Genomic DNA, 26,259 nt, shown 5'->3' with positions numbered 1-26,259 from the left:
ACCAAGGAATCCTTCAGTGAGGCCGTGGAGCAGAGCATTTCTACTCCATGAGGCAACAAGGAATCCTTCGGCAAGGACAAGGCCAGCCCAAGGACACAGCAGGCACTGAAGGCTCCACTCCATCTTCTTCGGCAGCCCCTGCTGAGAGGCTTTGTATCCCTGAGGCTCTCCGGCTTCCCTTCCCAGCAGCGAGCTGGCTCCACTAAACAGAGCCGGATCATCCACAGCCATCCTACCCTGTGTGTTCTGGGACGTGGGCTTCCCCTGCATTGCCCAGCAGCCAAGAAATGGTGTAGAAAAATAAATCGTTCTATGCAGAAGGGCTCTGGACACCAGAAAGGTTAGGAGCAGCTCCCACTTCCCCCGGGAAGGGTCTGAGGCACTCACCTTCTCCGCTGGTGCCAAGAAAAAGACCAGCGCTCAGCAGATTCTTGAGCTTGAACGGGATACTGCTCGTGGCCAGGGGAAAAAACAACCAAACCCGCCTTGTCCAGCAAAACACGGAGCTCTTTATTTCAGCGTTCTCCAAACTTACACGTACAGCCTCAGGAAGAGACGGGGGTTTATTTTAAACAAGACGTGCTAGTGCCACCTGCGCAAACCCTCTCAAACCAGGAGTCTGGACCCATAACGCGCCCCAGGGCGCAGGGGATGACACGGGGCCCTCGCACCCGCAGCCACCACGTGTTCCCAGCGTTCCTCGGACAGCGCCTGTTAACGGGCGGGGAAGCTCCCCGTTCAGCAGAGGCGCCCGTGGCCCCGGCGGGAGCAGCCGAGCCGGGGGGCCGGTGTCTCCCTCCAGCGCCGCTCCGGGAGCCGGCGGCCGCGGGGCCCGGGGGAGGCGCGCGCGCCGCCACCGCCGGCTTTGGCGGGAAGCTCGCTCCCCCCCTCGCTTCCGGTTCCGGCGGCGCCGCGCGCAGCCCGCCCTGCGGTGACGTCACCACGCTCCCCCCTCCCCCCCCGGCCCCCGGCGCAGGCGCGCGCAGGCGCAGGCACGCGCGGACGGACGGAGCCGCGGCCGCCCCTCCCTCCCCCGGCCCCGCCGAGCCCCGCGCCGCCCGCCCCGGCACCCGCCCCGCCGCCCCGGCACCCGGACACCGCCTCGAGGGGTGAGCGGCGGCATCGGGGCCGGCCCGGCCGCGCGGGGCCGCCTGAGGGAGGGGAGCGGGGCTGCATGAGGGGAAGAGGTGGGGGGGGGGGTAGGTAGGTGAGGGAGCGGCGCGCGAGGAGCCGTGAGGGGAGTTGTGGCGGGGGGCGGAGGGGAGGGATCCGCGTGAGGGGCCGTGAGGGGAGGCGGGGGGGGGGGGGGGGCAGGTGAGGGGTCATGGCGCGCGGGGCCGTGAGGGGAGTTGGGGGCGCAGGTGAGGGATCCGCGCGCGGGGCCGTGAGGGGAGGCGGAGGCGGGGGGGGGGGGGGGCAGGTGAGGGATCCGCGCGCAGGGCTGCCTGAGGGGAGGGGGGGGGCGGGTGAGGGGTCATGGCGCCGTGAGGGGAGCCCGATCCCCGCATCCCCGGCGGTCGATCCGCCCCCGCGGGCATCGAGGGCCGCCAGAGCTCTCCTCGCCGCACGGACCCGGCCTGCTCCTTCCCCCGCCGCAGCCCCGCTTGCAGGCGGAGCATGGCCGAGGCTGCCGCCAGCACCTTTTCTTCCGCAGATCCGGATGACCCGAGACCCGCTTGGGTGTTGGCGCTTCTCCCAAGTGACAGGGCGTAGGACAAGAGGGAACAGTCTCAAGCTGCGCTAGGGCAGGTTCAGGCTGGACATCAGGAAAAATCTCTTTATGGAAACGGTTCTGGGGCACTGGCAGAGGCTGCCCAGGGAGGCGGTGGAGTCCCCATCCCTGGCGGGGTTTAACAGATGGGCAGACGAGGTGCTCAGGGGCAGTTTAGCAGTGCTCAGGGATGGTTGGACTTGATGATCTCAAAGGTCTTCTACAACCAGGAGATTCTGTGTTTCTTTGAGCCTTTCTCGTTTGTCTTCTTGGCATCTTTTCAGGCTTTTCCTGTTCCTTCCACCTCTGGGCTCACATAGAGGTCACTGCAGTCCCAGGAGCGTCACCGATGTCCAGGAGTATCCCCATGGCAAAGCTTCAAAATCCCTCAGTTGCTTGGGTGACTCTGGATCTTGGACTCGGTGCCAGGCACCGCTGCGTGAAACACCTAACACAGCAGAGTATGATAGGGTGCAAGATGGTTGTTTGATTTCAAGCAGAAAGATGTTGTCAGTCACGTAGGTTTTGTTATTGTGGCCTTTCCTGTTGGATTGGCAGTTCCCGAGCCCTCAGTGTGTTCTAGGCATAGCTGTGTGCAAGCGTTCTTCGCTACAAAAGAAGGTATTTTTGAACAGCTGAGAAACAGGGTGAGTTATTTTGTTCCTTGCTTGATTCTTGTGCAGGTAGGCTGCTTCTGTATAACCTGGATGTTTAAAGCCAGGATTGTAGTCTTTGGTCTGGAATAGGATGGAGAAGCATGAGGAGAAAGACACCCTCTGTTAGTAAGCAGTTATTTTTTGTGTAAAGCACTCTACTGTCTACAATATCAGCAGTTTTTCCATTTCTATTATGGACCTTTTCAATTGGGGAGTAGTAGCAGGGTAAGACAAGAAGTGGTTGTTCCTCAGTATGACTATGCTGTCCTACTCAGAGCTGTCTGTCACGCAAAGTGATGTGGAGCAGGTGATGTTCTCTGCGCCCAAGGTCCTGAAGGTATCGTAGCACTGCCAGTGAGGGTAGGCTTCGTCAGCTTGCAGTCTGAGGTGCTGCTGTCATTAACAAGTTGTTCTGCGTTCACTGTGATCGTAAATCTGCCTGCGGGGCTGTACCTGCCCGAGGAAAACCTCTCCATTCTGCAGGATTCTTCCTTGGTATGGCCTTTGGCAGTTTGAGTGTCAGAGACCTGATTTGGCTCTCCATTTGAAATGCTCCTGCAGTGTTCTCACAGTGTGAGCTTCCCATGTGGAATTGCGATCTGTATGGTATGATTTCTTCATTAGCAGGATAAAACATTCTCTGTGATAGCTAGCTTAAACCAGAGAAAACAGAATGAGCTGAGCATCCAGTCTGCTTACCTGCCAGTGCCCTTATGGATAACATTTTCCTTTATGGAGGGGAGGTTATACACGTACTATCACAGTTAAATAATATTTTACAGCACTGAGGAATCACAGTATCCGAGCACACGATGTTGAATTGGGGTATTCTCTCTCTCAGTAGCAGTTGTGACACTGGGTGTCATTTCTTTTGAGAGTGTTTGACAGATGAAGAACTGCACTGCAACTCAAGGAACGCTACTTTTCCCGAGGAAAAGATTCATGTGTCAGACTAATAGGTGTATCTGGTGACATGTCAGAAGAAAGGCATTGAACCTGGCACTGGGCAATGACAGAGGGAGATGTGGTGCCTCCCCCAGTGCCATTGGCTGGGGTCGCTGCTGCTGTTGCTGTTGGGGTGGGTTTGGGTGTGGCAGCTTCGGTGCCCAGGCAATGGTCCCCTGTAGTAGTCCTGCACCTAAAATACTGGGTGCTGTTGAGCTCCTCTCAAAAGAAAAACCCAAACAGCCCATCCCCACAGGACAGACTGATTTGAAAGATGGGTGTGCTGTGTCTCAGGGCTCAGCCAATTCAGATTCTAGCAGATTAGGTAGCTGAGATTACAAAGTAAAGGGATTCTAATAGCTGATATTTTCCCCTATTTCATTTTCTTTTTGGTTTTAGTGGTATAATCAAATCTGATCCGCGACTTGGACACAAATTATAGAGCTGTGGGTGTAAGAACAAGCCATACTACAGCTTGATGTCTGTGTGATGTTAGTCGTAGATGAATTGTATAGACGCATTTTTTAGAGGATGAAATTAGCTTGTCAATAAACCACTATATTGCACTTGTGCATTGTTTTTCAGTAAAAACAAATGGTGAGGCCTGCATCTCCCTTCCAAAGCCATTAACAAGTTGTCCTGGTGGGGGCTGCCCTCAAGTCTAGATGATGCTTTGCTGAGCTCCTGTCAGAACTCTGCTCAGCTTTTGAAGTGGAATCGGTAAAGCATCCAGGCAGCATCGCTGTTGTTGGTCTGACCTGAAACAGGATGGGGGTGGCTTTGACCTACCCCTTTGGCACAGGCAAGGGCTTTGTGCCCACGTTTATCCCCCAGATACCTGACTTTAAGTGTGCACGCCACCATTCTGCAGCTCAGTCATCGCTTCAGGTGACTTAATGTCTTACCATGGGTGGCTAGCCACACTTTTTTTTTTCTGCAGGATAAGAGAAATAATGAGAAGGCTTATGTGTAGTTTAGGGGAAAAGCTTCTGGAATGTGAGCAGAGCAAGGTGTGTGCCAGTGGACATTTTAACTACTCGATGTGCAGTGGCCTTCAATACTTTTTCAGAAACAAGGTGCACTGCCCACCTCTGCAAACTTGACGGGTGATGGTTTGGTTTGGGTTTTTTTATTTAGTCAAGCAACTGACACACACAGTTTAATACATAATTTTTTATGCATTGAGATGATTACAGGCTGAATGAATTTGCATGCTATTAATTCAGCTTGGACTTGAGAAATTATTGCAGCAGTTGGTTTCTAAACACTTCAGCATGCTTGTCCTCACATCAGCTCTATCTCATGTGTATAACCCTCACCGATTCCATCTTGTTGCAAAGGCTGACTTCTTGCTTTATGTGTCACGGCTGGCAGTTGTTGTCCTGGACCACCGAAAGATGGTTTTGGCTGAGCTGAGTAGAGTCAGTAATGACCTTGTACCTGCAGCTAACAGAACATTGTCACAAAGTTAAATGAATCTTACTGGTTATTTCAGTAGTGCTCTGCAGTTGGCTTGGTGTGCTCTTCAGAGGACTATGCCCTTTCTGCTTTTGTTCATTTGCTCCTTTTTGCATGCAAATAATTCCTTTCTCTGTTAACTCTTCCATTGTTTTCCTCGAAATAGCTTAAAATAGGAGCTTGGTTGATGGAGGTAACAGTAATGAGGTTATCCAGTCCCACCTGTGAGCTTAAGTCATTATTGAGTTATTACGAACATGAGTGATGCCAGTAAGTTGCAAAATATGTTGCACTCGTGCAGGTGTATGTTCCTTCCGTTCTGGAGTCTGGTCCCTCTGGTAGGTGCACTTACCTCTGAGACTTGTTTGAAGAAGAAAGGGATTCCATGTTCTGTTGGGCCCTCCAGCATGTGAGTCTTAGGAAATGCATCATGTGGCTTGTGGTTCTCCCTCACTCAAGAATGCACTGCCTATCCGGTGTGCCTTCCTGGCAGAGCAGGAGTCAGAAGCACTGAACAGGGTGGAAATTAACTCTTGCCAATTAATCGTTATGTCACCTTGCTGTAGGCAGGGTTACCTGTGGGTGAGCAGCAACTGCATGGTCTTGATGTTATCCCGTCTGTGCAGCTTATGACTTTTGGCAGTGTGTATGATGCAGGGGTCTTCTGAACAACGCACCTGCACCATAAAGAAACTAGCAGGTAGATTTATTTGATTTCTGGTGTTCACCATTTCAGTTTCAGTACTTTGGTCCTGGCTAGAATGTGCAGGACTACCTGGAGCAGGAAGTTCTCATTAAGACACTTTCCCAGTGGCTACTCAGGCTGTTCTAAGAATGTGGCTTATTTTATTCAAGTGAGAAGAGCACCTAGATCCTGCTTTCTTGGTTGTTATTCCTCAACTCTTGAGTATGTACAGATGAAAACTGGAAAACCAGCTTTCGTAGAGTATTTGTGGGCTTCTACAGGGAGAGGTAAAACATGGAGGTAAAGGTTTTCTCTAAATTTGAACTATTTAAATTGTTGATGGCAGTGCCGTGGGTCTTGGCTTAAATTTGATGGGTGACTTTTCCTGCAAACCCTTTGGGCCAGCTCAGACTCAGATCTCTGGCTTTATGAGGTGCTGTACTGATGAGGACATGAGGAGACCTTAATCTTTTAAAGCCTGATTTCATGGCAACCCTGTTCACAACAAGGAATACCTGCATTTTTATTTTACTGCATTTTAATGACCTGAACAGTTCATTAAGCCTCTGCTACCCCTATCGAGATCTCTGAAGAGACAACAGAAGGAAATAATACTCAGACAGGTGAAGAACTGTGCTGAGACATACTGCGATTCTGTGATGTGAATCTGTATGGACAGAGGTGAACGTTGCTCATCTCCAAGCATGCAAACCCACTCCTGTTTGAGGTCGTTAGGGAGGAATTGGCTGTGTGGGATTATTGCATACTTGCTTTTCTCTGGTTTACTGAAAGGTTTTGTCAGCCTTCCTTGAAATGGAGGAGCTTCCAGTGAAGGACAGGCCCAGTGCAACAGAGATCTGATGCAGTGTCGTGATTTGTCACAGGTTACTGTGCTTGGTACCCAGAGGCATTTTCAGCCTTCTTGTGGTACGCCAGCAATTTGTTAACATGCACACTTTGCTGCATTTGTGAGAATGTGTGCTGGCTGTGATCTGCTTCTGATAGATTCTTTTTAAAAATGGTGGTGCGGCTCCATCCTGTGCGTTCTCTTGTGGTGATGATCGTGTCACCAGTTCGGTGTTCATCACCTGCCTGTGGGGCAGGGGAGCAAAAGGAGAACAGCCTCACCTCTAGAAACCATGTCCTTGTCCTTTTAAGGCTGGTTTCTAAGTAAAGTTCCCATGTGCGTGCCACTGCTGTAGTATGAGTCATGTTAGGAAGATCCCTGAATTGCTCAGATTTTGTTTCTTTGGAGGTTCCCACTTAAAATCCTGAAGCAATTTTTCTTGTTTCTTATCTCCAAGTTCAAACCTTCTGTGTTGGGCTTTGCCTGCTGCCTTGCCTGCGTATTTGTTTTTTGAGAGAGAAAGCAGATTCAGCTTTTTTGAGAGAACTAGAGGGAGTCTGATGATGGCAGGTGCTGGTATTCACGAGTGAGTTCAGACTTCCTGGGAAACGCAATGTGTCGGGTGCTGGCAAGCCATCAAAAGACTTCCAGAGCACTGAAGATCACTTTATGGCAAGGATGGTCTGTGAGGCAGTGTGGATGGGTAGGAGCAGAGCAAGTAAAACTGAGAACTGTTCAAGGTAGGGGGAATTGATTCCTGGAAAGGCTTTTGAAGCCAGTCCTCCTAGGAGTTGCATTCAGATCCATGGAGGACAAGGTGGTGTTTGGAGCACCCAGCCTGGGTTTACCAAGGACGAGTTTTAACTGACCAACTAGCTTGCTTTCCGCGATGGCATGAGTGACTTCCTGGGTGAGGAAAGTGCGGTGGGTCCGCAGCATGCCATTGCTGGGGTGTCGGGCGTTTGCGTTCTGGGCTGGTGAGCGGAGCGTAGCAAGGAGAAAAGATTCTTCCTTTCCATGTGGACTCTTGTGACACCCCAGCCCGGACAACTGCTACCATTTTTAGCTCCACAGTAAGGGAAAGAGCCAACCATGCTGGAGCAGGTCTAGTGTAGGGTCACCAGGCTCTTTAGAGGTTTGGAGCACCCAGAGAGAGGAGACTTCGAGAGGGCTGGGCTTGTTCAGCCTATAGGACAGAGGATCAGAGTGGGAACTGATGTTCTGCTGCCTTTGGCTTCAAAAGGTGCGGATCCCTCTTTCACTAAGTGACGACAGGCACTGCTTGCAAGTGGAAGTTCTGTTTGCATGTCAGCACATCATCTTATTCAGAATTTGGTACAATGAGCAACATGTCAGAAACTGGTCGTGCTTTGTGCCCGGGTTGGACCAGGGGACACCAGAGGTCATTCCAACCTAAATTATTCTGTGACAAATGTGAAATGCAGTTAGCTCAGACACATAGCACCTCAGGCTTTGGTTGTCTCTGAGCATAAAGGTTTCCCTTCCCGGTCCTCAGGAAACGTGAATCCAGCCCACAGAATGACTACAGAATACCGGTGCTCCTGTTACAGATGTGACAGCGTCCTTTGGAAGTGGATTGCTTTGAAATAAATAGGCTGGCTTTGAGATAAAAAGGCTAGCTGCCTTCAGAAAGTGTGTTCCTGTTTGGTTTGCAGTGCTGCTGAACTTGGATTTTTAATTGTTCATCACTTTATTGCCAAAGGATTAAATAAATGGTGGTGGTAGAGGTTTTTAACAGGGTTTCTGTTTGTTGTTTTGTTTTGTTTTCTTTTTAAAGCGCCTGTTTGGTAAGGGACTTGTCTTCTCTGTTCCCTCTTTGTCAAAGTAACACTGGAATTGAATGAAATATTTTTATTTACTCAAAGGGAGAGGTGTTCCTGAACCGGTGGAGTAGTTTCGCGTGAATTAAATTCCTGATTGCAGAATTGTTTCAATTCTGATGCCACTATACTCACCCTTTGGTGGGGAGGTTGCGATGTATAGGGCAGTCTTCAAACTAATGTGAATCTTTTTCGTTGCAGCATTTGACCCTGTGTACCAAAGAGATGGTGATGGAGAAGCCCAGTCCCCTGCTCGTAGGGCGGGAGTTTGTGCGACAGTACTACACTCTGCTGAATAAAGCTCCGGACTTCTTGCACAGGTAACACCTTCACACACGCTGTGGCTGATGTTCTGAACACCCGCGTGTGCTGTTCATTACGAACCAGATAAACACTCATTTCTAAGCGTGGCAGAGAATGCACTTGGCTCCCGTTGGGGCTCTCGGGAAGCTCTTTGATTGTTCTGAAAAATCCTTAGGCTCCAGAAGCAAGTCTGATTGTATGGGTGCATGGCATATTATCAAGGTATTTCCTCTGTGGGAAAGCAAGCTGCTGCTCCACTGGCAAAGCAGTGTTGTGAGCGTATTCCAGAAGCACTTTTCTAAAAAGACAGAAAAGAAAAGGAACGGAAATGGCAGAGAAAGCATTTAGTACCTTAGGCAAGTGTGCTAATTATTTCATGGTGCCACAGTTTGCACTACCTCGAGGAGGTTTTATCCAGGTTACGATTGGATGTTTAAGACTAAATGTCCTGGTAGGTGGTAGGTGGCAAACAGAGTAGTTTTTTTCCCTGTGCCCACTATTAAGTGGTACTCTGAATGTGTTTCTTTCTTTTTCCCCCCTCTTTTTTCCTCCTTCTCTTTCTGGTTTTCATTCACTGCATACAGTTTGTCACTTAAGATTTTGCATTTCTACACGTGGACTTGGAGCAGCAGAAAACCACAAATCCTGTTAAGAAATAAAGGTGGAAGTAGCTTTGCCGGTGTATAAAAGGAAAAAAAGCAATTGCTGTTTGGATTGGTCTTGTCTCAGAACTTGACATCAGGTTGATGATGAAAAATGGGACCGTTTGATTGAACTCCAGTTAGAGTTCAGGTGGCTTACTGAAGAATTTAGTCTTTTGAGTAATGCCCCTTTTCATCTGCAGCTTTGAGGCAGGGAAAATAATGGTACCATTTTTACTTAAATCACTGTGGAACCATGTTGTTCTCTGTGTTCAATCTATCTTAAGGTGTCTGAGCAGTGTATTCCAGGCTTTCCTTGTTTATGTTTAGTAACCTAATAGGAGTTGAAAGCAGGACTTTCAGCAGTTGCAGAATTTTTGCTTGCCCCTAGAACTTGATCAAATGAGTTGGATCAGTCAACAGCTGGGCAAGTACATCCGTGTAATGTATCAGTATCTGATCCACAAACTGACTGCTTGCTCTCACCCAGGACCTGTGTTCCATAGGTATGGACCGTGTCTGGCTGTTTTCCGCAGCTGGCCTGGGAAGGGGACCCTTGCTTCACAGTTGCTGTGTGCAGTTAGCATCCTTTTGATACACGTTGTCTGTAGAGATCAGCCCTTGAAATTCCTTTAAGAGACTCAAAAGGTGCAATTTTGCTTGGCCTTCTTTCATTTGCTGGCTTTCACACTGATTTCAGACAGCATTTATTCCGCAGGCTCGCACTGAGCTGTGGTCCCTGGGAGGAATCTGGGCATTTCTCATACTTTGGAGGCTTGTAACAAGCTCTTTGGCCATTGCTTCCTGGAAAGGTGGAGTGTGAAATAGCTGCCACATGTAGGAGAGAGATGGGATGGATGGGGAGGTGTGCTGACTGCTCAGGGAAGTTGTCTGTACAGTCTGAATCCTTGTTCATGCATTAAGCTTAAAGAGAACAGAAATTCAGAGTAGGAGCTAGCTACATACCTTGGGCAGGCTGGAATATTGCCTGTTAAGCTTGTCACCGTGTTCTTGGAGTCTTGAAAGTGGAAAATGTGTCTTGAATTTCTGTTTGTGCTGAAATTCCTGATGCAATGAGCTCTACAACTTTTGGCTGAACTACTTGTTGGGTCTGGTTCTGACTTTTCATGACTGTGACCTTTATGTCTCTTTACTTGCAGATTTTATGGCAGGAATTCTTCTTATGTCCATGGAGGACTGGATGCCAGTGGGAAACCACAAGAAGCAGTGTATGGTCAAGCTGTGCGTATCAAAACTGGTCCTGTAGTCCTCGTCCGTGTTCAGAACTTGCCATATAAATCAGTCTGTTTCTTGACATTTGAGTTTCTTATCTGGTAAATAACATCTGAACCTCCTGTTCAGAGGCAGGCAGGGATTTGTTCGCTTGAGTTTTTTTGTTTGATTGTTGCTGCTTTTACTGTGAGCCATGTTTGATATATCGGCTCTGCGTCTGGACTGCAGAAAATACGTTTAGGATGGGAAACAAAACCAAGAGGACCTGTTAGGCTTGCCCTAATGATGTATCCCATTTTGGTTAGAACTGGTTCATTGGCAAGGAGGCTTTGATCTTTGTGAGTTAGGTGGAATTGTGTATGTTACCAAATCCTTCTGTGAGTGAAGTTTTCCTGAAGTGGAAGGTAGCTTATGAATAAGTGAAGTAAGTGCAGGAAACTCAAGTTTTTATGTTGGTTGAGGCTCTTTATCAGAAGGATGTCTGTCTCTAGGGGCATCTGTTCATGTGGAGCCGCATCTTGGAGCAATGTGTCTCTTAGCCCGGGACAGGTTTGGTTTCTTCTTCTCTCACCAGCAGAACTTGATACAGCAGCACAGAAATCTTGCCATTGCCAATGCTACCCACTCCTGTCAAGTCAGGGTACTTCATGGATGTGTAGTGAATTGGGGATTTTTGTTTAGGAAGGATGTTTGTTTATTTTTAACACAATGTAAATCCTATGCCTCTCACAGGCCTTTAAAAAAAGACAAAGCCTTAAAATAGGTCATATATTGCTGGAAAAAATGGATAGCAAGTTCTGTGCTATTTGGCTACTCTGTGGAGTACTTGAGCCCTGGTGGAAAACTCTGAGGTAGAAGCTAGATGAGCTCAGGTAGACTGTTCTTGGGGAAAGACGCTGCTGGGTTCCTGCATTTACCCTTTGGGCTTCAGCAGGGTGCCTTTTTGTGCTAGTGCAGACTCTGGTGTTTTACAGGTGTAAAGCTCTGTGCAGAACTCACTATAGCTGAAATGTAACTCTGTTTCCTAGGAGATACACAAGAAAGTGATGTCCTTACAGTTCAGTGAATGCCACACCAAGATCCGTCACGTGGATGCTCACGCTACGCTGAGCGATGGAGTGGTTGTGCAAGTAATGGGAGAGCTGTCAAACAACGGGCAGCCCATGAGGAAGTTCATGCAGACTTTTGTGCTTGCTCCAGAGGTACGTATATGTAGGGTTGTGTTCAATTTCAAACCACTGTGGTGGAAACCCAGCCTGCAGCTACAATTTGTCATACAGGGGCAAAAGATAAGATCTGGCTTTTAGAGCTTGGCCTGGAGGCTATCACTGAATGTGTCACAGTGCAAGTGCTGAGAAACAAGAGTGTTGGACCCAGCCTTGTGTTCTTAGACTTCAAGTATGGGAGCAGTAATCCAAAGCCATTGGAGCTTGCATTTGGGAGCTGCCAGTGGCACAAATAAATAAAAACCAATGAGGCTGAGCTCTGCAGGTCAGGTCTGGAGTATAGTTCTGTACTTGCTTCAAATCTGCTGACAAGTAGGAGTGTGGGTTGGTGCTGCTGCAGGCTACTGCTCAACTGCAGCTCTTTGCGAGAGCAGGGCTGTGTAAGGGAAAGGGTGTCTTGTGTTCTTTCTGATTCTGCCCCCACCAACTTCTTCACAAACTGTGGTATGGTTGATGATGAATGGCTTATAATCTTGTTGGATTTATTCGTATTTCCCTTTGCAATGCTGTAAGCATACGGTCACCCTGTGAAAGTTATTCTGGTTTTTGTTGTAAAGTTTTCCTAAGAGGAAAAATCCAAATTCCTTGATGAAACCGAGGGACTTTATGTTTAGTTAGAATCTACAATTGCTGTGACTTAGCAAACTTGTTTTGTTTCTGCTTGAAACTTGTTTTTTCAGTTGGGGTGGAAGTTGCCATTCAGTCATTTTCTTGAAGAGGTACCACTTGGAAAATGGCTTTAATGAAATAGTACTTTTCCAAAATATCATGTGCGCCTCAAAGCTTGTGTCTGATCCGTCCGTGTTGTCATCTGCTCATATAGTGTAGATGCAAAACCACGTGTGTCACTGTCTTACAGGGTTCTGTTCCAAACAAGTTCTATGTTCATAACGATATCTTCAGATATGAAGATGAAGTATTTGGAGATTCAGAAGGAGAACTTGATGAAGGTGAGAACTGTACCTGTAGCATTTGTCTTGTTCTTGTTCATCTAGTGTGTATGCAGAGCTTCTGCAAGTGTTTGGAGGAGGTGGAAGGACGTGAACTGTACTGTATTCTCATGGAGCATGGTCGTTTGGGAGAGGGCTGAGGCAGGGGCTACAGGGCACGTTACTGAAACTGCCTGCCAGTCCAAAATCATCGGAGATTTATGAGCCAATAGTGCAATCTTTATTATTTACTGCTACCACATGAAAAGCATCTGCTGCTTTAGAAGGTGCTCAAACCCTCTGCTCAGAACTCGTAGCAGCAGTGTCTCCTTTTTGTGAAAATAGTAGGAAACAAAGCTGCCTGAATGAGTGGAAGGGTCTCATGTCTTTTCTTGCAGCTAATTTTGCCTCATTTTGTCGATGAAGCTTTATTTTGATTACTAGTTTAATATGCTTTTATTTTAAATGCAGCTTGTCTGCACTTGCAGAGATGTTTAAAGGAGTTTTTATTTTTGCGTCAGAGTCTGAAGAAGAGGTGGAAGAGGAGCAGGAAGAAAGACAACCTTCACCCGAGCCTGTACAAGAGAACGCAAGCAGTACTTACTACGAGAACCATCCTGTAACGTAAGAAGTCCCTTTTATTATATGAAGTTGCTTTTTTCATAAGAATGGTAGAATTGCTTTGCATTTGGATTCTGAATATGATCAAAGAGGTAGTTTAGGAAACTGCACTTGATAGGGATCTGTTTTACGTTAACCTATTATTCTCAAATGCTGCTTCTCGAATGGAGAGAGGAAGTGGGGGATGTTCTTACATTTGTTAGTTATTTTTGCTTTTGGTTTCAAATGTGAGGTGCAAAGGTAGCAGCAGTGGTTCTGCACATACTTCATGGGACCTTTGTCGTATAAACTTGTAACAGCGAGCTGACAGGATGTAGGTCATTTGAGTAGGTGGGTGCACAAAGTCAGGGTTAACGACAGGTTACTCCTTAGGTCTGGGTAGCACTTGGAACTGAGGGGAGGGTCGACTATTTGAGAAGCTGCTGTACAGCTGGATTGGAAGAATGGATTTCTGCCCCGAATATCTTAAAATTTAAACAATATTAAGGACAAAAGAGGGGATTGTGCTGAAACTCTGGCAGTGACTTAACTCAGGATAACATGGGAAGTGTTTGGTGCTCAGAAGCATTAATTGTGGTCATGGTTTTGCACCAGTTGGAAAGGTGCAGGTTACTGCACCGGTTGGAAAGAAGTGGCAAAGGCACCATTGTTCATGTATACTCATATTGGGCATATCCTGTCTTGTGGCAGTAGCTGCACAGATATAGTCTTTGGAATTTAGGAAGCATTTGGGGTGGCTGAAGAGAGAAGCGAAGAACCTCAGATCCCATACTTTTCAAACACACAGTGGAGAGGAAGTTGTGTGTGATTTTCAGTAAACACGGCTCACAACTCCTTTGGGAAGGAACTTGTATGGCATTCTTATTTATAAGCTACAGGTTTCATTCCAGAATGGCCTCCATTTGTGTGTATAGCTTAATCTTCCACTGGTCTCTCACTGCTTCTGTTCTTTTAGGAGCAGCAGCCCTTGAGTTTAGTACATATTCACTAACGAGTTTATATGTCTGTGATTTTCAGATTATCTGCAGAGAACTGCAAAATGGCTTTGCAGGATTAGAATCTGATTTTGTCTGCAACTCGAGGGGTACAGGGTATCTCCTCACAGTATTGTGTATGGAGGTACTAAGTAGTAGCAACTGGAAACCAAACCATCTTTTTAATACCAACTGTTACCACAGCATAGCTTATAATAACTCATTAAATACAAAGCAATTTGATAAGCTGCATAAAATGCCTTTGATTATTGTAGCAATGGGATAGAGGAGGCTCTGGAAGAATCATCTCACGAACCTGAGCCAGAACTGGAGTCTGAAACAAAAACTGAGGAGTTGAAGGCTGAAGTAGAAGAGAAGACCCTTGAGGAGCTAGAAGAGAAGTCTCCGTCTCCTCCTCCTGTAGAACCTGTTTCACTACCACAAGAACCACCAAAGGTCGGTTTATAGTTCTGTCTGTGCTTCTGGGTGCTGGTGGAAAACCAGAAGATGTGAGTTCGAGCTTAGCCTTTCTGAGAGCCAAACCAGTACCTCTTTTCAGTGCCACGCTGAATGAACAGCTGGACTGGAACCTTGAGCTTGTAAAAATGTGGAGTTTCAGTGAAAAGGAAAGGATGTTATTTTTAAGTGCTGCTCAAGTCACCCATCGTAAATTTAATGCTCTGCTTGTAAAGCGCGTGTGTAGTTTTATGGATGTGTAAACCTTTTTAGAAGTGGGGTTAACCTATGTTAAGAAAACACGTCAAGCTGCCACCACGAAAGATCTCACATGATGAGAACAACTGCTGTTCCTTGAAAAAAGCCGTAAAGCACTGACACCTGCAAAACTGCGGGCAGTTTAGGGTCAGCACCGACACAGGGTATTGACTGAGAGGCAGGATGCCCATACGTAAACCCACTGTACACACTGTGTCATCTGCTGTGGTGACACTTCTTGAGTTTGGGAGAGACGGGAGGAACTGCTGAAAGCTGGAGAGATGCTGTTTCCCAGCTCCAACCCATCTCTTGTATTTTTTTAAATTTTTGTCCTTTTTCTCTTTTCCATATTTACTTCCACCTTCTGGCATCTGCTCTTTCTTGGTGCAGAAGGCACTTAACACTGCAGGGGTGTGGGTCCTCGGAGAACGGTGATCTGGGGATGTGGAGGGGACTGGGCTCACTCCAGCAGTGGTAATGGGCGCAGTACACACTTGCTCTGCCCCGCTGGAGTCCACAGACGGCTAGAACCACAAATCCTTCCGTATCTGCATCATAATGCTTGCACAACAGTTATTGAATGGTCAGATGTGAACCGAAAGTGTATTGCCAGCAGACAACTTTCCCTGTCAGACTGTCAGTGGTTTGCCATGATTAGTAGCCTAGGTTTGTTGCATTTCCTGCAGGCTTTCTCTTGGGCTTCAGTGACCAGTAAAAACCTGCCTCCTAGTGGTACTGTTTCTTCCTCTGGAATTCCGCCCCATGTTAAAGCACCCGTCTCACAGGTAACCCATCTGTGAACACCTTGGATTGTCTCATTGCTTCTGCAAACTGCTTCAGTTCTTTAAATTAACGGAACAATTTGTTTGACTTAAATTGCGCAAATTAATTGTGTCTTAAATGTGAATGCACTCACCTCCTTGTCGCAAGCAAAGGCACATACAGTGTAACTTTGGGTGATGGTGACATGAAAGTCTGCTCTTGTGAACACAGGAAATCACTACTGACAGATTTTTGGCCTGTCTTAATGAGATATGGTTTGCTTTACAAGGAAAGGGGGGGACACCAAAACACCAGCTCCCCACAAAAAGGTGGCTTTCTAAAGTGTGTTTGAAAGGGTTATTTCTTTGGCAAAAGTGCTTTGGCAATAAAAACGGGCAGCACTGTCTTTGAGGGGGTGCACGATTGCCTTATGAGGCCAACATCTACAGAAATGCGCTGGATTTCATTGTCCGTTTATCATTAACTTGTCACAGAACCCTGTACCAACTTATGACTGTGTGGGGAATGGAAGGATTCATGATTCCTTGCCAGGACAATGCTGTCTGGCATTGAGTGAGGAGGGGAAAGAGGAAAGGGAGTTTGACCGGGTGATAGCTCAGGTCCTGCACATGCCAAGCTAGTGTGAGACGGTCTGAGACTTGATTCAGGTGCCTCCATTTATATAAAAATGTTCAAAACAGAAAATACGTGCTTTAACATCCTCTGCTGGTGCTGTGTACTGAAGCCCTCTGTGCTGTGGTAGCTTATGGCCAGCCCTTTCCAGTAGAGCAGCTGGGTTCTTGCAGCGGTTGGTTTTGCACTGCTTTCTTCTCCAATTTTTCACTGTCAGAGAGGAACCTGTCTAGGGCATCGCTTCAGCCAAATGCATGTTAAAAAAGAGAACAGAAAAAAACCCCAGCAAACGCCCCTGGCTTTGTGGTCTTGGTTCTGGCCTGGCAGAACTGTCATGGAGGTCAGATAATGGCTGTCTGTCTTCATCAGCTTCAGCAGGGCCTTGAGAGTTTTGGGGTGTTTGAGCTGTAAAAAACGTGCTTTTACTAGTGCAGAACAGATTTCCCTTATGCAAAACCAAAATGGGTTTTGATTTATTTACAGCAGTAGTGGGGTGGGGGTTTGCAATATGACTGCAAAAATCCTTTAGTTATCTGTTCAAGAAGGCAGAATATAGCTTATAGATGTCCCCTTAAACTCTTTCGTGTGGCCTCTGCAGCTTGTCATGCCTCCTGCCTTTTAGATTACTCTTGCTGTGAGTTCAGGTTTGAGTGGAAGCTTCTGACCCACACTGAAGAGGCAAGAATTTCAACTCTCCTTTTCTGGAGACAGGATTAGTCAGCTCTTGGCTCCTTTTCTTGCCCACTTTTCAGACATGGTCCAGGGGAAGCTGGTAGAAGAGGCACCAGAACGATTTCTGCAAGGAGTGGCAGATCAGTAGCAGCTTTTTCCTGTTCTATTGAAACCATTAATGTCAGATCTGTGCGTGTGAACAAGGACAGTGGAGTGCCCTGGTAGGTGGGTGGCTGCTTTGGGATGCCATTCCAGCCAGCATCAGTGATCTTACAAAGCAGCTACAAGCTGTCCCCTTCATTCCTTTGTCTGTTTTTCCAGTTTTCCCCCATCTTTTATTGCGTTAAAAATACAGTCTCTCTAATGTTGCCTCGGTACCCATCAAAGGACAGCACGTGTACTGGTTTGGCTATAAAGCCGTTCAGTTCCTGTTTATTTACAGCTGTGGAGTTCAACAGGTCAGCATTTCTTGCACTTTTTCTTCTTGTGGGTGATGAGAAATCAGCCTGCCTATGCTGAAAAGTTGGCCCTGAAAAGTTGGCCTTTCTCTGCGTAGCAATTCCTGATATCCTGACCTCCTGTTTGCAGTAACCCATCAGCTGCCGGAGGGGCGAAGGCAGGCAGGGTGCTTCCTCACTCAAGTCTCCTGGCTCGGAAGTGGTGAGTTCAGGGAAAGATCTGTTTATAGACGCTGCATTTTCTCACCACCTTAAATCTGCTTGGGCTCTGGATAGACTCTGTTATAACCTACAGCGCCTTGGTGGAAGTGATGAATGCTTTCAGTAAGTTGCATGGTCCCTGTTTGCCTCGGAGACAGTGTGGTAGCCGTGCGAGCTCTGCATCTAACCTAGCTGCTGGAATTCTGGAGAGAGGTGCTGGGATTTTTCTTCCTTCCATGTGCAGTATGGTTTCTGGTTTGCTTGGCCAGCTGGTTCTTTACATGCATGTGTTTTGGCTCTGGAGAAGCTCTTAAGCCTTGTAAGATGTCCACAACAGAGCTGTGCCCACCTTTGGAGCCATCTCTTCTCTTGCTCTTTCCACATTCCAGCTGACTTGTGGCTGGTCTCACTGTCCTTGCCAGTAGCATTGCTGTGGCAGAAGGAGGTCCCTTTCCCTCCCCGTGTGAATTCCTGAAGAGAAGAGACTATGTCACCTTTTCCTTAATGGTTCTCGTGACTCTGCTAGGCTGAGGCTTGTGGTGTGCTTGGCTCCTGGGCTGAACGTTCCTGTAGCCATTGTCTGTTGAAGTCCAGTATTCTGCGCCTTTCAGCCCGTTCCTTGAGCTCTCTGTGAAAGGAGCTTGGGCAGCCCTGAACAGGCACCTCGGGGTGCCGTGGTGTTTGGAGGGAGCACGGTTCTGCGCAAGGGCTTTCCTCTTCCAGTAGTGCCAGGGAGCACTGAGGAAGCCTGCTGCTGTGTAAAGGGGTGGCGCTGGATACTGAGCCACCGATGGGATCAGCAGTTTGCTGTGTCTGTAGACAGAGAATGTTTGTGCCGTAGGTAAGAGGTTTAGAGAAATGCAAAGCAGGTGGGGGAAAGCTAACAGTTATTTGGGATTTAACATGAGGACATCGGTGACTGAGCAGGTCTTTGCTGTGGTGGACGGAAGGACTGAGTGATTAAGCCTGATAGCCACAATTGTAAGTGGTCGGGGTTGGTATGTGTCGAGTTTTGAGGTATAATTTGTAGTGTGGTAAAGATGTGTGAGTCAGATGGCAGGAGACCTCCAAGGGATCTTAGCAGGAAGGTGAATTTTTGTAGCTTAGTCTTGGGAACGGAAAAGTGACTTAGAAGTGTTGGAAGGGCAGCTAATGCTTAGCTGGGTAGAGGATGAGTGGTAGAAGGGCTGAAACATCTGCTTAGTGTGCAATAGCTGCATGTCTCATGTAAAATACAATCTCTTTACCCCCATGAGGCACACTCTGTCTGGAACCATTGGTTATCTTCAGTCCTTAAAGGAAAATAAGAGAGATGTTTAATATAAATGACTTCTCCACGGCAACCTGGGCCTGCGGCCATTGTCCTTGTGTTTGGTCTTCCTTAGAAGCTAGTGTTCTTCCTTTTGCTCCTAGGGATAATTTTACTTTTCTAAGATAAGAACCCAGCACAGGGGCAAGTCTTGAACTGATGTACAGAATATGGAATATGAAAACTGTTGGAAATTGCTTCAGTGACCAGCGGGCTGCATAGATATATTTTTTGCTGTTCTGTCTCTTTTTCTAAAATTATCTGTAAAAGCATTTTTTGCTTGCAAAAGTGGAATAGGTGTTCTAGTTGCTGAGACTGTGAAGAGTGTACTTTGAGCATCATGGTCTTGACATCAAGAAAGAATCTCCTCATTTTACTCTAGAAATAGTCATTTCAGGTGGCTTTATTGTGTCAGGAATACTTACTACCTTTGTGAGGGCTTTTGTTTTGTTCTCCTCTTTCTGTTTAGTAGTTTCATCGTAGTTGTCCTGCGATCAAGGAAAAGAATCCCTCAGAGACGCAGACAGAAAATGTGATTTCCCATTTCCTCGTGTTCATCTCGGAGTGCCTTCTCATCCAGGAAGTTTGAGCTTGGCACAAGGAAGCTTTATTTCACCTTTATGGGGTTTTTAGTCAGGTTGAGGGATTCTTGCAAAACAGAGCGTTGAGGTCTCAGTGCCTGGTCAAACATGGAAAATCCACCTTAGACACTCCGATCAAGAGAGGTTTGCTTTGCACCTTAGCAGACATAACAGAGCGCTGCAGTCCTGGATTGGTACAGAGGAATTTATAGAGGTGAAACAATGTATTCCCAAACACATTGACATGGACATACATCTTATGGAGTTGTTTTGTGCATGCCACTTAGCTATGGCTTGTGTGGTGGGGTTTATTTTATTTTGGTGAATTCTGGGTTTGGGATCTTTTTTACTGGGCCAGGGTTTGTTAATACCTCTTCTCCTCCTGTTCTAGCCAAGAGTTGAAACTAAACCTGAAGCGCAGTCTCAGCCTCCTCGTGTACGTGAGCAGCGTCCCAGGGAAAGACCGGGTTTTCCGCCCCGAGGACCTCGACCAGGTAACATGGATCGGCCTGGGTGTGTCTGCTTGGGCCTGGCTAACGAGCTGTGTCTCTGTGCCTGTAGTGTACTCGGCTGATCGTTAACTGTCTGTTGCTGCTGCCATCCACAAAAACTGGGGAAGGGGATTTGAAGTCTGAGTTGGTGATGAGTTGTTGCAAAGATCAGGCGTTGTTTCCAACCTTCTGTTTTGTGGAAATGTTTTTAATGGTCAGGCCACTTCCTTATGTCCTTGAGTACTTTTCATGTGCCTTGATGCAGTTGCGAAAAGCTGGTATGAGAATCTCAGTGGTTTTTTCCGTGTCCTCTAATTTTGCTGAAGTTTGGAAGAGAGAGCTCTGAAATACCTGTTGTGACTCTTTATTTTGGGAGAAAACCAAGCGTCTCCACCAGCTCTAGCTAAAATGAGTTCTGATGGATGTTCTCAGTAAGTACTGAACTGCAGTATGGATGGGGCTTAAAGCACTTTTTGCTTTGCTCAGTGCAAGTATATCCTCTCTTGGGGACAGCACTGAGACCGAAAGGATTTAAGGCACCGAGAGGGCACCGTGACATCTGTTACAGGTCCACATGTCTTGGGTTTTTAACATGTCATCTGCAGCAGGCAGCACAAGCTGCGGCTTTTGGCTGAATCAAGTTGCAAATCTGCATTTCCACTCTTGAATGTAATAATGCAAGTCCTACAGAGAACAGGTGACAGAGTCTCCTAGTTCTGGTCACACACTACGGGGTGGCAGAGGCAGGGGGGAAAAAGCTGATGTCTCGGTTGATAACATGGTAGAGCTTCAGCCTGCAAGCTTAGTTTTAGAGGAGGTCATCAAGCTGTTGTATCTGCTTAACAAAGCCTTTCCGATGAGCTAGCAAGCTTGCTGTCACTGGGCTGGTAGGGGAAGCTGCGGAGAGGAGGGGTACGTCCCTACGCTGGAGTATTGAGGTACCGGAGGGGTAATAGCGTGCTGCTGCCACGCTGCAGGGCAGGCAGGGATGCAGTAGGGAGGTACCGGGAAAGACTTCCTCCTGCCTGCTGCTCAGCATATTGGTACTTCAGCTGAGCTGGAGGGAACACAAGGAACTCTCCCTTGTGTTCTGGACACAGTGGCGGAAGATGAGAGCCAGAAGAGCGGACTGGCAGACACTTTTTAATATGAGTGCTGAAGTGCTGATGTTGTGGTAAGGAATTGATAAGGAGGTGGCTAAAATCCTCATGTTTTAAAGAAGTGTTTAAAGAGGTAGTGAGCTTCTCTTCAGCGTAACAATTTAAGTTACAACAGCCTCTTAAAGGGTCATGTCCAGTATGCCAGATGCTTTAGTTAACATGGATTTATTTAATGTAACCAGGGAAACCAAGAAAAAAGAAAACAAATGCATTGTGCTGTTATCACAGAACTGTCGGGACTATGTGAAGTGGAGGACAATGCCTCTCACTGCACCACCCGCTCCAGAGCTGGAGGGGCAGAACCATTAGGGTGAGCGCGCGTGATGCTATTTGTCAATGTCTTTGCATGTTCTAACCTCAGTGGCTCTGCATTCTTCTTTCTTTTGGCAACAGGGAGGGGGGACATGGAACAGAACGAGTCAGATAACCGTCGAATAATCCGCTATCCTGACAGCCACCAGCTCTTTGTTGGGAACTTGCCACATGATATTGATGAGAGTGAACTGAAAGAGTTCTTCATGAGTAAGTAACGGTTTCAGCTACAGAGATTAAGAGGAAAAACTGTGTTCAAAACCCGTTTAATGTTCACTCAGGGCCACACAGGGTAACCTTTACACTCCGAGTGTGGTGTGGAACAAGCGGAGGGGTGGTAAAGCTGGCACCGTGGTTTCTCATAACGTGGCTTTTCCTTGGTGTTTTCCCAGGCTTTGGAAACGTGGTAGAACTTCGTATAAATACTAAAGGTGTGGGAGGAAAGCTGCCGAACTTTGGCTTTGTGGTATTTGACGATTCTGAGCCGGTCCAGCGAATTTTAGTTGCCAAAGTAAGTACTGACGTTGAATAGCTTCCAGAGGATGGGTAAGCACCTGAACTCCCAAGTGGTGCAGGCCATCCCAGCTCATATGGCCATTGTTTCTAGCATTCGTTCCTAAGAACTGTTGTAAGGAAAACATCGTTTTGGCACCCTCATTGTGTCAGGAGGGTTCAGTAGCTTAGGAAAGCTGTGCCAGCACCCCTCAAACCGCATCATGCCAAACTCAGGTCTGTTACTTCTGTGCACAGACACCACATGGCCTCAGCACTTATTTTGAGAGATGCTTTTCCGCTGAAAGTTGAGTACGTAACCTTTTGAAGGGCATCGCGTGCATCTCTGAACTCTGTGTCCTGAGGCTGAGAAAAAGGAGCACGGTTGTTTGCGGTGGTGACTTGAGGAGGCAGAGGAGAAAGCAGCAGTTTTCATGGCTAGGACATGGGAGTGAACCCTGGTAGAGCCACGTAGCCCTGAAGTGAAAAGGCGAAAGCCAGCAGTGAAGAGGCTAAAGACAGCTCTGCCCTTACCCAAGAAAGACATTTTAATTCCTTGCATGCCGAATGAATTTAACAGTGCTGTTCTGTTTGCCGTAGACCCCTAGGGCTAAGGTTATGTGTGCAGGGAACCGTTAGTTTTGTCTTAGAGGCACAAGTGGAGGTAGGCTGACGCATGCTGCGAACACAGTGTTTCATGTGCCTTGTGTAAGTGGGCTTTGTGAAATGGTGACTAACGTGTGCCTTGAAAACTTTTCCCTATAAGCCCATTATGTTCCGGGGCGAGGTGCGCTTGAACGTGGAAGAGAAAAAAACCAGAGCCGCTCGTGAAAGAGAGACCCGAGGTGGAGGCGATGACCGTAGGGATATTCGTCGCAATGATAGAGGCCCCGGGGGGCCCCGAGGAATAGTGGGTGGTGGCATGATGCGAGACCGTGATGGAAGAGGACCCCCTCCGCGAGGTGGCATGGCACAGAAGCTCGGCTCCGGACGAGGCAGCGGGCAGATGGAAGGCCGTTTCACTGGACAGCGCCGCTGACGCCTCCGCTGTGGGCAGACGGTCTTGGCAGTGGTACATTATCCATCGTGTTTGCATTCTCGTTAATTTTTTTTGGCTTTGGAATGTGACACAGCCCTTCTGATCATTTCTTTGATGTGAAAGCATCCTTTGGTTTCCAGTTTAAATTGAGGTGGACATTCTTTCCCCAGTTTCACAACAGGAGTCACGCTGTTAATTTATAAACGTAGACGTGGAGAATTGAGGACTGGAAAAAAAACAAAGACCGGTTAACTCCGCAAGAAAAGTGAACTAAAGGACATGCCCAGTAGAATTCAGGTCCTTTCAGTCAAAACCCTCTGCTGCACATTTTGTGTACATGTTACTGTTTCTGCCTCTTATTGTTGGAAACACAAATAGTGCAGTTTGTGCAATTGCAGAAGCTTGCCTTTTTTTTCCTTCTTAGAACACTCAGCTCCAAACAAACTCGTGTTTACGCACTCATCAGAATGCACTAATGGGTACTCTGAACTCATTTGTATCGACATCTGCAGGAGGCATCGGAGGGAAACGCCTTCATCCTCTTACTCAGACAGAATAGCTTGTGAAACGATGCGGGCATCTGGTCTGCTTGCTGTGACCAACACGTGTCCACACACAAACCTTAATAAGACTACCGGTTTATTCCAGAAGGAATCCATTTAGCTGTAAAGTAAGCAGAAGCCAGTGTTTCAAAGCCGTAGCCCTCGGTAGGAAACAAGTTTGGTAGCTCACGTCAGATTTTTCTACCTGCCCCTCGTCAGTACAGGGATGGCTGCTCAACACACTCCTCCTTCCCCGCTCCCCTTCGATACGCATTGTACAGTGAAACTTGTCTTGACTGTATTTGAGTTCTCTGGTAATGTAATAAGCATGATGGTGCCTTCTATGAATACGTCATTCCAGTCTCGCTGGTGATTTTGTACAGTATCGTGTATGATTTACTGTGCTGCAGAGCCAATCGGCTGCAAAGCATTTAAAGGAAATCCTTGAAAAATTGTATTAAAAACAAATTGCGGTATCTTTCAATCAGTAAATGTTGCAAAAGCGATCATCCACCTAGCTCTTGGATTAACAAGTTCGCCTGGTTCTTTGCAGAGGGGGGAAGGGAGGAAGAAGGCATCCAAGTAGTCTCCAGGTTGTCTCTTCTCTTTGTTCGGTGTCAAAGAAAGCGGAGTTGAAGTCTCTCTTGGGCGTGAACTTCAGCAGTCAGCCAAGAACGCTTGTAACCGGTAGAAGCGAGCGTCCTGTGTGGGGTGAGCTTGTTGCCGGAGGATACTGCGATTTTCAGAGAACAAAACAGCAGCTCTTACGTACTTGCATTTTCCGGTTGTGCTTCTTGGAAAACTCTACTCATTTTGCACACAGCTCCGCTGAAGCTGACACTTGCGTGGCTCTGGACGGAAGGACAGAAAAGACACCTCCTCCTTTTCCGTCTGCCTGCTGGGTTGTTCTGGCAGAGAGGCCTGAATGACGTCCTGGAGCGCGTTCGCCTACTCTGGAGCTGCAGCGGGCAGGACAGGCCCCTGGACGCCGGGGTGGCAGCAAGCGCCTGGCTCAGAGGCATCAGGAGGAAAAGAGGGGGGTGTTTGTGCGTGTATCTGTGGAGGTGTTGCCAGGTAAAGCTGCTCCTAAGTGTGAGAGGCTTCCGATACATTAATGGCAGTTTGCAGCAGAAGCAGATGGGGCGTCGGAGCGGTCTGGCTCTGGATTATGGAATCACTGCCTGCTTTTGAGTAAGTTGGAAGATTTTGCACATATCTTTTCTGGTGTATTGGGCCAAGCGAAGTGTCTGTTTTCTCCCAGACTTGGGATCTTGTGTGTTCCATGGTAAGTCTTGCACTATTTTCATAGCCTTTTTCTTCCAGAGCACATTTCTTCCAGCTCCGTTTCCATATTTTGGTTTTCCGTTGAAGGTCTTGCCTTTTTGGCCATTACCTGGGAGTCTGTAGCCCGTGACTGCTTGCCACACACCAGCCGTACCTGGCGTTGAAGCCTGGGCTCAGACGGCTGCCGCTGGTGAGCAGTTTGCTGCCAGAGTGTTCGGCGTAGCCTCCTCCACGTGTTTTCCTTCTGTAGCACTGTGGTGGTTTGTGGCTGCCCGGTCTGGTGTGTGGCAAATGGCTCTGGGAATGAGCTTGATGACAAAAAACAAGGATTGAAAAGAGCTGCGGAGCCGTTGTGCTTTCTGGCTTGCTTCTTGTTTAAGTGACGTGGCCGACCCCTGGCATGCTGTCCAGAGGAGTTCACAGGGCGATGGGTCGCCTGCCCGGCTGCGGCCCCTGCGTGCCCTCGACCGTCTCGGTGGCGCTGATACCTCAGAGGGGAGGAAGGGATTTGCTGGCCGTTCCGTTAGGTGCTGGTTTGTGGATGGTGGGAGTTGTCATTGCGGTTCCATTTCAACAACTTGGCTGACCGTCCTGGCTTTAGTGGGTGTCTGAGACAGTGGATTCCCACTGTTGTCGCTGTACCGTGTCGAGCATTATCTGCTGGTAGATCCTAGTGTAATTGTTGCAGGTGGAAAGTATTTTTACTTTTACATTTCCATTCTGAATGTGTTCTGCCTAAACATACCAATAAACTACTGATGTCTGCAGCATCCATCCCTGTCCCTAATTGTCTTGAGCGCAGGCCGCTGTGCAGCGCAGTTTCCTCCCTGGCCGTACAGAAGAGGCTTTCGTACAGGACCTGTCGGGAGGCAGTGGGCAGCTGCAGACCCACGGTGTGTGCTTTGCTCAGAGCGTTTGATTTGAGTCCGTGAGCTCTGCTTTGCCAGGCTGCGCAAACTCCTTCCCCAGGATATTGGCTTATGAAGGCACCAGGGTCAGAAACGCTGCCGGGGTCACCGAGGAACCGAGCCTGCTTCCCTCGCGGTCGCTGGGGCTCCAGAGTGGAAAGCCAAGGAGAACAGACACAGCGTGTGCACGGTCCCAGGAGGACTGGAGCTCCTCCCCAAGGTGTCCCAGGCAGAATTCCTCCACGCCCCAGCGAGCTGCGGAGGCTGCAGCATCCAGCATCGAGGATACAATTTGAACGAGGGCTGTGATGGAGCCAAGTTGCCTGAGAAAAGCAAATGTGGAGCTACTTGCCCTCGGTCTCGATGTTGCGTCCTCTCCGTGGTGTGGGGCTGTCTCACTGCGAGGTGTTGGGCAGCATCATCGCCAGTGCTGGCATTTACCTGAAGGGCTGTAAGGGGGCTGCTTTATGCTGCTGGTAGAGAAATCCCGTCTGAATCCCAGAGTCCTCACAGAGCGGCTCTGCCCTGGCAGAGCTCTGCTGGCTGCTGCCTGCCGTACCCCAGAGGCCTCTGCCCGGTGCCCCTCTGGGCTCTAATGTTTTTGGCTAAATGGCCGATCAAAGGTGTCTGA

The 26,259-nt window shown here is 48.0% G+C and overlaps 1 protein-coding gene across 2 annotated transcripts; it reads left to right on the top strand.

Moving 5' to 3' along the window:
• Positions 1-1,046: 1,046 nt before the first annotated feature.
• G3BP2 (G3BP stress granule assembly factor 2) lies at positions 1,047-25,487 on the top strand. 2 transcript variants are annotated; one of them, XM_069855038.1, is made up of 12 exons: positions 1,047-1,109; positions 8,345-8,463; positions 10,248-10,329; positions 11,349-11,522; positions 12,406-12,496; positions 12,997-13,099; positions 14,346-14,526; positions 15,471-15,569; positions 19,792-19,894; positions 21,445-21,573; positions 21,756-21,874; positions 22,622-25,487. In XM_069855038.1, exons 2-12 carry the CDS (start codon positions 8,369-8,371, stop codon positions 22,892-22,894), a joined length of 1,449 nt encoding a protein of 482 aa, XP_069711139.1. In that variant the 5' UTR covers positions 1,047-1,109; positions 8,345-8,368; the 3' UTR covers positions 22,895-25,487. The 2 variants fall into 2 exon arrangements, with proteins under 2 accessions (XP_069711139.1, XP_069711140.1); XM_069855039.1 differs by lacking the exon at positions 15,471-15,569.
• The last annotated feature ends 772 nt before the right edge of the window (positions 25,488-26,259 follow it).

Source organism: Phaenicophaeus curvirostris, chromosome 4 (assembly GCF_032191515.1).
Source record: "Phaenicophaeus curvirostris isolate KB17595 chromosome 4, BPBGC_Pcur_1.0, whole genome shotgun sequence".
Lineage (NCBI taxonomy): Eukaryota > Metazoa > Chordata > Aves > Cuculiformes > Cuculidae > Phaenicophaeus > Phaenicophaeus curvirostris.
Note: the sequence above shows the minus strand (reverse complement) of the source record. Positions and strands in the feature narration are given on the sequence as shown.

Coding starts and splice junctions, on each gene's coding strand:
- G3BP2 (XM_069855038.1), top strand. CDS start 8,369: ATGGTGATGGAGAAGCCCAGTCCCCTGCTCGTAGGGCGGGAGTTTGTG. Junction 12,497..12,996: donor AGAAGGAGAACTTGATGAAG/GTGAGAACTGTA, acceptor TTTTTGCGTCAG/AGTCTGAAGAAGAGGTGGAA. Junction 19,895..21,444: donor GCCCCGAGGACCTCGACCAG/GTAACATGGATC, acceptor TTTTGGCAACAG/GGAGGGGGGACATGGAACAG.